The sequence below is a fragment of the Apteryx mantelli genome, chromosome 3 (genome assembly GCF_036417845.1).
Source record: "Apteryx mantelli isolate bAptMan1 chromosome 3, bAptMan1.hap1, whole genome shotgun sequence".
Classification (NCBI taxonomy): domain Eukaryota; kingdom Metazoa; phylum Chordata; class Aves; order Apterygiformes; family Apterygidae; genus Apteryx; species Apteryx mantelli.
In genome coordinates this window covers 131296136-131308358 of record NC_089980.1, presented here as the reverse complement: position 1 = coordinate 131308358, position 12223 = coordinate 131296136, and the positions used below count along the sequence as shown (strand labels likewise).

Here is a 12223-nt window from a genome sequence, read left to right as displayed (position 1 = left end):
GCCATGCCAATGAAGGAGTGGCATGTGGTACAGGCAGGAATTGGAACCAACACATTTTCCAGTTGAGTTCCAGTTCTGGCTCCTGTTTTCCCACGACAAAAATGGGGCCAGCTGGTTCTAGTTCAGACCAGTAAAACTTAGGTAACCGAGCTGTTAACCGTGGACTGTTTTGAAATAGTTCACGCTGGAAACTGCATAGGAAACGCATGGAGCAGGACCACACCGTGCTCTGGGTTGGGAGATCAGGCTTCTCATGTGGCCCTGAGGAGAAGGGCAGAGGCACCAGTGTGACGCTGCTCTGCACACCCTTGCTGGGGCAAACGCTGCCCACGCACGCAGGGCACACCGGTTGCCACGAGCACCCTTTGACCCCACGGGTTTGCTGACAAACCGTGTGTATTGATACCATATGCAGCAATCAGGTCTTAGATCTGTCCGAAAGAGCAAACCCCACGACCACTCAACTTGCAGTACGTAAAACAGATTTTGTCTACAAGAATATGGTGAGTGGAAGGAACTTCTCAGGGACGGAAGAAAATTGCAGATCATGACTCCTCTGAGGGAGTCCACCTCCACCTCCTTCAGTGCATGGCCAACCTAGTTTGCTGTAGTATCCAGCATTTGCTGTCATGTCAGAAGCAGCCTGCGCCTTCCAGCCTGATCTGTGGCGAGACCAACCTCTGCGAAATAAAATGTCACCACGATACCAAGTATAAAAATACAACAACAGTCTAGCCAAGATGTGAATGCAGCTGCTGCTCAAACAACAGGCTTCACTTCTTTAGATCATTTTCCACCAGCCCCCGCATCAGCATTTTAAATTCAACTCTCAACCCAAAGAAATCGTGCCTTGCATTATATTTAATCTTCAGTTTCCTAATTCCCTTTTAAGAGTCATTATACTAAAGTCTTAAAAACCTTAAAATGTGACTGTAAACTCTCACTAGATGGAATGAGTCTTACCTAGAAATGAAACGCAGACTTTACAGAAAGTATGAAACTGGAACTTGCTGGCAGCTTCCAGTAGAGTTTTTGCATTGGCCGAATCGATGATCAAAGAACCTGTATAGACAAACTCCAGGAGTAACTCCAGGACATCCGCGGTGAGGTTTGACATGGCCAGTTCCAGCTTCTCCCCGCTTCGGCTGCCATCTCGCGGTGACCTGGCAACAGCAGACAATGAAATTACGGACATTACGCCATCCCCATTTTGTTGGCACTTATTGATTAGTGAGGGCTAGGAAATCGCTTTGCACCTCATTACATTTCTCCATTTTTTTTTGTTTACGGAACTGAGGAATATGAATTTTAAAATAACTGAACTTAAAGACTTTAACTGGATCTGAAAAAGAAGTGTCTTAAAGCAAGTCTCACGAAAAATTTGTTTATTGCTACTCTGCATTTTCATGCAAAAACAGTTGCAAAAGAAAAGGAAAGAAAGAAAAGAAAAAGAAAAAAGAATGAGCCAACATTAATGAAAATGAGGAACAGGATTAGCTTTCAAAGGGAAACAATACATTTTAACATCTTGGTTAACATCTCATCTTCTGTGCATAATATAACTGTTAAGGAAAAAAAACCTCTTCAATTTCAAGAGAAAAGGTCATCTAGTTTTTCAGGAATCCAGTACTAGAATAATTTTAAATGTCATGTGCATTTAAGGATACATTTTAAGACCTTTTCATCAGAAATAATAATAAATATTAATTTCTGTTTGGCTTGGACTTCTCAGCATGTAACATTAAAGTATATATATGATATATATGATATACATATACACACAGCCATATAAAAATATATATACTTATTCTAAAAATCTATTGTTCCCTTTTAGGCACTAAAGAAAGGAAGCCCCTCATGGCAATTGTTTTGAAAACTGAATACAAGACAAGATAGACAGACAAAATGGTTAGAGCAAAGAAGGGAGAGGGGGGAAAACAACAACCAGCTCTGCCACAGGAAGCCAGCAGCCATCCTCTAGGAGTTTCATGACTGTGGCCTACGGTTTTTCCTGCATGAAATGCTGAACAATTTGGGGATCAAAGTATCTCCTGCATTTGAAGTGTGGATTAGTGCTTGTGAAATTATTGGACAAAAAAAAAATATCATACTGAATTAAAATAAGGGCCCAGTTCCTAATGCATGGTTGGCTGATGTGTCTGCAACACTAAAGGCAGGTTACACCTGAAAGACAAAAACGATAATAAATTTGGTAACGCCAAGGAGGGGAGGGGAAATCTGTTGGAGTAAGAAAATAAACTCTTTTAATGGTTAGGACCATCCAGCACCTTCTCAAAGAAACATGAGCTTCTCCTACGCACTGGGCAATCAACACCTGCTCGCTCCAGTTCTGCTCGAGCACGTGTAAAAGCCATTGCACGATTGACACGAAAGCACCACAGCATTCTGCGTGACTGCCAGGGACCGGCCAACGTATCCCTATTCACGGGCTATGCCAGCGTTAAACACGAGCAAGAGCGCTCCCAACCTCTTGGCTTCACAAAGCTGCCTAGAAAGGTGATGGTCAGACCTCTACTGCCATAACGGAGCAAGAGGAAACAACATATGAGGCTCAGTGCTGTTGCCTTATAAAAAATTATGAACGAATCACCCACCTCTCTAATAACCCCCAGAATAGTTTGGGGAAATACTTTTTCCATAATTTTCCAGTGGATGCTTTGTCACTGATCTTTCATCTACTGGCCCTGTTCAAGTCAAGGGCTCTGTTTTTAGTTAACAGGAGTCTTTGGCAGATCAAGGGCTTAAAGATTTAGCTATTTAAAGTATTTATATGATTTCCATTACTATAATGAAGGAGCAGCTAACAGTCCTTAATTTCATGTGCTTCTCTAAGGTAGTGAACAACTGTTACTCCCATTCCCAAAAGGGAAACTGAGGCATAGGGAAACAAAGAGACTTGCCTATGATCATACAGAAAGTCAGTGGCAAAGCAAGGCACTGAACCCCATTTTTTTTATTCTGAATATTGGCCTGTCCCTTTGCATGGGCATGCCATTGGGTTAGACGCCATTCCACAAGCAGAAAAAAGAATATATACTGATCGTGGTACTTGTGGTGTCCCAACATGCATATGTGTGTACGCTACCCTGAATCCCTGTCTTTCTGCACTTTCTTTCCTTGCATATGGCTTTGACTGTGTGCTCCAGGCAGAAAACCTCACGTGTGACAACAGAGGAGTTGCCATTTCCTAGATCCTCAAGAGGATGTCACACAATGTTGTTTTCTCTCCCTCACCCTCACGTTGCAGTAACATCCCCCATATCTGATTTATCTCCAGCGGCGTGCACATCTGGTGCTGCACCCAGGGCTATCGAAAAGCCTGCCTGCTACCGATGCGCTGCTTGCTGGGTTGCCTCCAGTAAGCGGTTAGTACCCGACAGCGAGTTCGCATTCACGCGGGCCTGATTAATAAGGGCTTTGCCTAATAATTTAAGTGAAATTTGGAGGTACCCAGCAAGTGACAGAATTGGGCTCTTTGCAGGGTGCGAAGCCCCGCCGTGAGCAATTATTTATTTATGGCACTAATTCCTCCGCACCAGCGACGGCCTTGGGAACGACTGCGTGTGACGGGGCAGCAGCGACCGCGGGAACCGCTCGCTTTTCCTTGGGGGGCTCCGGGCCGCCAGGAGCCGGCACGGAGCAAAATGTGACGTTACACCCACGGCCCAACAGACACGTACTGATGTTAGCAACAACTGCAAGCTGCTATTTTTTTCAGAATAATTAAGTAATAATCTCTTTTACTTTGTAATACACCAAGCAATAAACTGCTGCTGCAATTGATTAAATGCCAAAGAAAAGCTAAGGTGTTTAATCAATCACTAGAGCCACTTACAGCAAGTATAATACAAAGCTACTGAGATTATTGATATTACACAATGAGCCAGAAATGGGAGAGAAAATTGTCCCCGTGCCTTCCTCCATGGTGGTTTGAGAGGCCTGTGCTGTTTTGCTTGGGCTTTCTAAGCAGCAAACGCTTAGGGGCTGGAGACCTGCCTGAAGCAGGTCCTAACGGGTCAAAAATGAGTTTTTGATGGAACAGAGGAAAAAAAATATGTGTGGAAACAGACTTATGTGACTGAAGTGAGAAATACAGAAATTCCATAAATTTCTTTTCTGACATCAATTCAGTAAATCAGGTTGTAGAATCCCTTTCTCGGCCTCACTAAAACAGTTTTCTGCACTCCTTATTTTAATATGCATTATAAAATCAATACCCTCTGTGCAGTTATGCTTCATATATTTAGAACATATCTGTCTCTCAGTTACTCTAGAGCAACTGCAGCGAATTGGCCAAAGCTGTATTACAATGATGAGATTTATTTGACTTAGAATTTTTTCTAAATTCTAAATTCTTCTATTTAGAATAGAATATTCTGTTCTATTTAGAAAAGCATATGTTCTTGATTAGGGGAAAACAGGCATGAATGCATACAATCATGCCCCAAATATCTGGTCCTACACGACTTACATCAGCAGGGGTTTTGTCTGCAGCGCCGGTAGATGCAAACATCTAGAAAAGTCTGCTCTCAGAAATGCCAAACCTAAAATTTCTATCGACTTCTTGCCTTATCAGCTGTGAAGGGCTATAGCTCTCCCTGGTCTATACTCCTGCTCCCCACGCCCCTGGCAAAACACAGGGCATTTTGGGGAGCCGATAGCCTGGCTGCTTGGTGTTTCAGGCTCACTTGATACCAGGCAATGTATACTTATTGTCCATGGACATCATTAAATGTGGCACATTTTGTTATTTGCTGTGCGAACTCTAGAGTTTAAATGGAATGATGTCATTTTATTGGCCTTCTAATCATTGCTCATATTATAAAGGTCACACGTTTCACTTGGTGGCAGAAAATCAATAACTCTCCCAAAGCCTCTGGGGGGAAAAGTTTGCTTCCAAAGAATAATATGTAATAAACAATTTTAGTCCTTACTTTATCATTGCTGTAATCTTAGAGAATGGCTACAGCAAAAATCTGGCAAAGGCTGATATATAAACTCATTAAAATTAGGAAGTGATTTAGAGCAGGAGTTTTAAAAGATTTATCTTGGGCTAAACAGCAAAGAGGTTTGTTTAGGTCTACATTTGAACAAGCTACAAGAGCTCTTTAACAGCTTAATTTTATGGTAGCTGTTGGGGAATTCTTTCAGATTTACAAATCATGTCTTTCCCCAGCAAGGTGATAGACCTGGACAATGTGCAAGCAGAACTGAACCAACAGATAAGCAGGACGCACACGTACATGCTGAATGGATATGGCGGAGTTACTGAAAAACAGTTTTGCATTTTCTGGCATAATTAGGTCTAATAAAATAAAGCCGAGGCCTCTGAGCATATGCTGGCTACTTATCCTTCAACTTAATTGCTTAAACTAGAGAAGACAAAGGCACAGGCAGCCTTTTAAAGCAAAAGATAGCTTGAATGACAAAACAAAACTAGTGTCCCTTTCTTTTAGTTAATATATACAAAAGATCTAAAATGTTTAAATCCTGACAGAAGAAAAGAAAATCTCCCAAGCCTAGTCTGCAAGATTAGGAGCTGTATCTCACAAAAAAAAAAAAGTCGAGACCTTTGTATTTGTGGTGTCCATTTGTCCTTGAAAATCATTTCCATACATACGACATGCACAGACAAGAATCGGCGCTCGTGGTTTCGTGCTTAATAGAGATGCAACCGAGTTTTCTGCGTCTTGAGTTATAAATATAGATATGTGTATCTATGCCTTTGCACTGCATTATTCTTATCGACATGTTCATTTAACAGAACTTCTGCGCGATCCAGTTCCCAGCAGCTACTAGAGAGACGCTTAGAGCTGCAAAACAGCATTTAGAGCCGGGGCTAAAATAGCTGCGCAAGTGAAACGCTGCTAGCATTTCAATCTGTCAATATATGGACAACGCCACCGCCTCTAATTCCGACTTTCCCCACGATTTGGACAGGCTGCCTTCGTCTGGCTTGCAGCGCTACTGTGACTGACTGGCGGCCGGGCTACAGCCGCGCTCGACTCTTGCTCACGCGCGAGGAGTTACCTACGGGCGCCCAGCCGCCGGGCAACCCTCCGCTTACCAGCTATAGTCTCTGAGTCAAAACAAATTCTGGATGTTCAAAATGGAGCCATCTGCACGGAGCGAGCAGGAAAAACGTGCACCGTTTGACGCACGTGTACGTTAGTGGCGGGGAACAGCTGGTTCAGCTTCTCCTGGCCTGCTTCGCTGGGAACAGGAGCGCCAGCGGAGTTTGGGACACCAATTTACAGCCGGAGCCGCACGACTCGCTGCGCCACGGGCTCAAAGCTATGAGGTATGTTTGAGTTTTGCACTACTCTGACTGTCCATTCCTTAGGCCCTGATCCAAACCATGGCATTCTGGGGCAGCACAGTCTGAATATCTTCCGCCAAAACCACAGGCTCCATCTGCCGGGAGGCTACGGGGTGGTGGCACTGTGCCGGGCTGCCCCTTGCAGAGCATCCTGACCCGTGATTCGGGGCTGCGCCCTCCCGGCACGGAGCAAAGCCCCTGCGGAGGCTTCGGTCCAAATGAAGTTGCTTTGTTTCCCGAACAGCATGTTGGTCTACGGAAACCAGGAAAGCCATGATTTTTATGTAAGATGAAGCACTTAAATGAATGGAAGCTACTTCTTTTTACCTCTGTCAAATTACTTTGATTACTGACGAAAGGACTCCAGACTGGGACTGGCAGCTTCTCATGAGGCTTAAGAGTCTGTTAGTTACGTATTCATTAAAACCTCCTGTTCAAGTCTATACAATTTAGACCGAATATCTTGTTTACTGTGGAACATAATCCTCAAGGCACTGAAACTCCAGGCAAAAAAGAGAGTGCAGTGTTGCTGCAGCTTAACTGGCCACTATTGGATTTTTCATCATCATCAAAGTTATTAAATGGTTCAGAAACCACATGTGTATTTATCTCGGGAGAGGCAACAGAGAAACTTAGTTGCATTATAGCCAACCTCCAGCTGAGAACAGAGCAGACACTGCCCTCTACACGGAAAGCGCCTTTTCACACCTAAGAGCTTGATTTATCATCCTGCGTAATCACAGGCTCATGAGGTATAAATGTATAGATGCACAAATATACCAACATGCATTTCCACAACACACACCCCAAGATGCATACCCATACCGTGGTAGCAGGTTATTTACTGAGTTATTCAAGTTTATGCAGCTGCAAGGTGATCAATCATGTAAATGATGACAGCAAAGGACATTTATAGAGCACCATCATTGCAATATGTATGTCATAAGGCACTGAATGTTCTGTTAAACAGGATTTTAAAAAAATAAATTATACCCTAGCATTGCTTCTCCTTTGGAATTATTTTATCAGCTCTGAATGTATTAACTTACAAATCTCTGCCTTCATTTTACTATCTTGTAGATAAATATTATCTTTGAGCCTCAGCCACTATCCATCTGTCTCATGAGAGATGAAAACATGTAGTGTAATGATGCTATTGTATGATTATGGTAAAGGACTAGTAAAATCACAAGATTAAATAAATTACATTGTTTAAACAGAGGCTTGCAAATTTGTCACGAAAATTTCCCTGACCAACAAATCCATTTGCTTGCTTTTTTACCAGGATGCTGATACAAACAACGTTCCCTATCCCAGGCAAACCAAATTTGGCAAGACCAGTTGAACTTACTGGGTCAAATGCTGTCTGCTAGCACCTGCTCTATCGGAACAAAATCAGGAAAATTCACGGGCGCGAATTTGCACCTGCCCTAGCAGTTTCGGCTAATTCGCCATCACATAAGTGATCATTTCCAGCTAAGGGGATTCCCAGCAAATGCTCTGGTTAAGAAACAGTGCGGCCAGCAGAAAGCCAAGCAAACTAAGAGGATCCACTCGTTCGTCTACTCTGCAAAACCCATCTGCTCTTGGTGCTACTCAAAGCGAGGACACAACCGCGGGGCCGCGCGAGGCTGCGCGGGCAGGAGCGGGCTGGCGGCGGCTGCGAGCAGTGCCACGGCGCCGGGCTGGCGGCCGGAGGCACCGACCTGCCTCCCTGCTGGGACCAGAGCAAGAAGGTGCCGAGCTTCGAGATGCTGGCTTGGACAAGGAGCGAGCGCATGAAGGAGCCGACCGGCCGGCGCCCTCGGAAGAACAGCGTTTCATCACCCAGACTTCTGCTCGCGACTGAGCATAAACCGAAGCTCACAAGATGCGGGTGGAGAAATGCAAAAACTGGGCCACCTTATCAACAGTGCGGGAGCTCACTTGCCTGCAAGTGTCTCTGGCAGCCTGTTTCAGCAAAAAAGTGGCAAAATAGCCTGAGGTGAGAACTACTATTTGTTAAAGGCAAATAAAAGATGCGAGCGGGCTTTGGTGGATTAGACGGGAAGGAAGATTTAAAATAAAATGACAGACTAAACAAAATTCTTCTCTCGTCAAACTTAAAGCTCACCCCCTTAACCAGCTCATATCTGATTTGCTTTAATGATATTATTACATCCTCAAAAAATAGCTTAGCAGAGAGCTGGTATTATGCAGATAATAAATCTGTTTATTAGGAATGTGGTGAAATTTATACAAGTAATTATCTAGGTAAGTCTATCCAAGGCTCCTTCTCATCACTGCAATGTCTAGAGGGGAAACAATAATAAAATAATGATAACCACCATTATTATTTATTACTACTACTACGATTATGGTAGCGCCCAAAGATCCCAATCAGCATTTCGGTAATTAGAATTAATTTTGTTAGGCACCGGTTCTTCGTCGCTCCATTACGGGGTATTGCTAGAATATTTCTCTGATATATGCAGAACCAGCCTGGGCTTGGGATAGGAATAAAAAGCATTCTGCCGCATAACCGACGGCCGCGGTGTATCTGGGAAAGGGCAGGTCGCTCTTCCCGTGACGGCGCTGGCTGGCTCAGCCCATCAATCCCGGACCACGCCAACCCGCAGAACTGCTCCGAGTATTTAAATCACTGAAGCTCAGCGCTAACCGAGCAAAAAGACAGGATCATGATCTGATATGATCATAACCTGGGCATATTAATTCCCATCCATTATCCCAGTCCAGCAGTGGCTAATTCTTGATGATTTAAATAAAAGGAAATGAGCTGCTGATCCCTGGAGCTACCTGCTGGCATTCGGGAGCCTGAGATTTGATTATGCTCATTTTAGGGCAACTCTGGCTTTTGGAAGTGGCCCAAAATGACAGCTTTCAAGAACACAGCAACGTCGTGCGAGTTATTTTGTTCCTCCCTCTTTGATCCACTTAGTTTTAACTGGACCTCGTTAGATAACTGTTCCCTTTCGCCCCGAAATTTCAACAGAGTCAAGCCCCGACAGGGCCGGGAGATATAAGTATAGGTAGGTCATGCGCATCAGCATCTTATGAGAGGCTGCATGACAGCAGCACGGCTCGCAGATAGGTCGAGCCGGAGCGAGTGCAAGCGAGGTGATTAGTCTGTCAGTCCTCAGATAAGATTGCCAAGATTTGCAGTTCGGTCTAGAAATTATGTGCGGGAGAAGCCCCAGCTACAGTAAACAGCGATGCTGGCAGCGCAGGAGAGGTTAAGTGATCCTGCATGGCGCCTCTGCAAGTGGCTGCCGGTACAAAGCAGTGGCTGAATTTCTGTGCTGCACCTCGAGGCTCGAAAAGGAGCCCCTTCGGTCCCCCTCGCCGGGCCGGGGCGCGTTTATCCGTCCGTCAAGCCAGAGGTGACATCCAGCGCAAGCCCTGCTCGCCCCGCTGCCACCAGCCCGGCTAGGACGCCCACTGCCGCCGCGGCGGTCCTCAGCCCGGCAGCTCGGCGCGGCTAAATAGTCATAACCTGCGGCTCGTTTACGTAGAAGCCCAGACATTTTTCCTTGATGAAAACACGTTTTCCAGGGCCTGGCAGCTGCAAAATTTGAGCGCGAGCAGCCAGCGCTGCAACGCAGGGTGGGAGCGCTGCGCCCTCGCAGGCAAGGGGCCCCAGAAAGCTGCAAGCTGTTTCCCGTGCCAGAATTTCATGCCCGACCCACGGCAATTTGGAGTTCCTTGTTTAAGAGAAAATGTCACCCCTAGCATAATTTACACCTCCGCCCCGGCAATGAAGGGAACCGAATATTTTATGTCCCCATGCAGCCTCCCATTCTCCTAGACCGCTTTAAATGGTTTAGCAGAAACCGCTGACACTGCCTGTGTACAATATACCTCTACTGGCACCTGGAACAAACATCGTATTTTTAACTCCCTACTTCTCTGTTTTCAAAGAAATATAATAATTTGTTTCCAGATTTATTCTGTTTTACAATGGCACTGAAGAATGCAGATGTAGAAATGCTGCCTACTTCTCCACTGGAGTTAAAAGCAAGGTTCTTAATAAGCAGGAAAACACGAAGGGGTCACTAAGAGTAGATTTTTCTTTCATCTGCTATTTCTCATTTTGGGCTTTTTACAACGTAAACACAAACCAGACAGTCTGTTTTCCAGACACCTAAATGCTTTTGCAGTTTTGTCAGGCTGTTTCAGATGGATAGAGGCAGGTTTCTCTGTCTTGCATCCAAATGCTCCCTCTCTTCACTGTGGTGTAAAATGCAGAACGACATCTCTGGCTTTGGTGTGGGTGTAAAGCAAAAGAAACATGACCCTCCCACCCTAACTGCTTTACCTCTCCTGCCTTCCTGCCCTGCTTTCAAGCCCTAAAAGAGAATTGCATCCTCTTTTTTATTTTACAGAAAAAAACCCCCAAACCCTAAACACTTGCAAAAGGAGGCAAGGTATCCTGGAAAAGCAATTTGGCCAGGAACTCGCTGGCTCTGCTCCTTCGGAAAAGAAGGCTGAACATAACATTGCTGGATTACACTGCATCAAAGCTGTTTGCTTTGCGACTGAATCTCTTCGTGTATGTGTCTCACAGCTTGCTGCTACTGGAATTAGCCAGCCATAGTGGCTTCAAAGTTAGAAAGCACCATTAAAAGCCAACCTTGATAAAGGTTAGAGGATGGAATTTGAGTGACTTTAGTAACTGGCCATGGAGAAAGAAAACTGAGGTCTGCTTATAAAAGTCAGCATTTGGGCCAAGAAGAGACTTTTATGTCAAGTACTTCCTATTATTAATGACACATTTGGTACAGTTTCCAGCACTTCGGATTGAATTAAGAAGGAGAAAGCACCAAATTAAAATGTTCCGGTGAAACTCACATTGTTCCAACATTCCCTTTACCCAGCAGCTGTGCTTGTCTATCCCAAATGCATCTGGAAAAAATGATGCCTCCTCATGGGATTTTCCACTGCTTCCTTCCTTACTGAATGCACACATATTCCACCCCTTTCTTCTAGGGCTGATACGAACCCACCGAGCTCATTTCTCTCCTTCCCTAAACCAAGGAGCTGTAACTACAGTACTGGCCTAAATAGCAAAATCTGAGTTCTGAGAGAGGGGCATTTGGGACATGGGGTTTCGGACAGATCTTGACCTACTTCTAAACTCTATGTACATATTATAAGCACATGCCAATTCAGTCAAACATTCAAGGAATCGTTCATGTACTTTTAGCTGGCTAGAATTCAGGTGTTCAGTTGAAGCTGGGTGACTAGCCTTCCTCTGCGGACAACAAAGAGTGAGCACTTCCAGCAGGCAATTCATGCTCCTTATTTTAAGGCAGGATGCGTTACCCTCTGGACGTTCCCACCTTCCTCCACGACTGCAGAGGAAGCCTGGACAGGCAGCTGAGGCTGGACACCTGCAGTAAGCAATGCAACACCCAGTTGAAGCAAACAGCCTAGGCAAGGCACCTTGGGTCTCTCCATATTATTAGCGAAGATGGACTCCTCCTTCATCTCATATCTTAGATACTTATTTTATGGTGAGCTGACTTGCCCCCTGGAGGAGGTCTGTCTCTCTCTCTGCTGACCATAGCAGGAGTCTAGACGGCTAGTTTAGACTTAACTTGCCTTAGATGCCAAACTTGGGGCCAAATGTTAGTTGACTAACAGAGAGAAACAAGCACCTGTGATCACTCCAGGGGGATCTCCTACCTGCCTACACTTCGGTACCCGAATCAGGGAACAAGATCTCCTTCTGGAAGCCTTCAAGGTGCTCCTTGTCTTTGCCTGTACCAGAAGCTAGGTCCTTGCTTTGGGAAAGCTGATTTATTAAGTACCTAAAATGTAGGTGCAAATTAGAGGCCCAAGTCAGGCAGAATGGCACCAACTCTGGTTGGTGGCAGCCAAAGC

The 12223-nt window shown here is 44.9% G+C and overlaps 1 protein-coding gene across 4 annotated transcripts in view; it reads right to left on the bottom strand.

Moving 5' to 3' along the window:
* The window catches only part of KLHL29 (kelch like family member 29), a 383688-nt gene that overhangs the window by 48919 nt on the left and 322546 nt on the right, over positions 1 to 12223 (bottom strand). For all 4 annotated transcript variants that reach the window (XM_067294846.1, XM_067294843.1, XM_067294845.1 and 1 more), the window contains one exon: positions 964 to 1163. In XM_067294846.1, coding sequence (XP_067150947.1) covers positions 964 to 1163 — 200 coding nt within the window. The remainder of the gene's footprint in view (positions 1 to 963; positions 1164 to 12223) is intronic.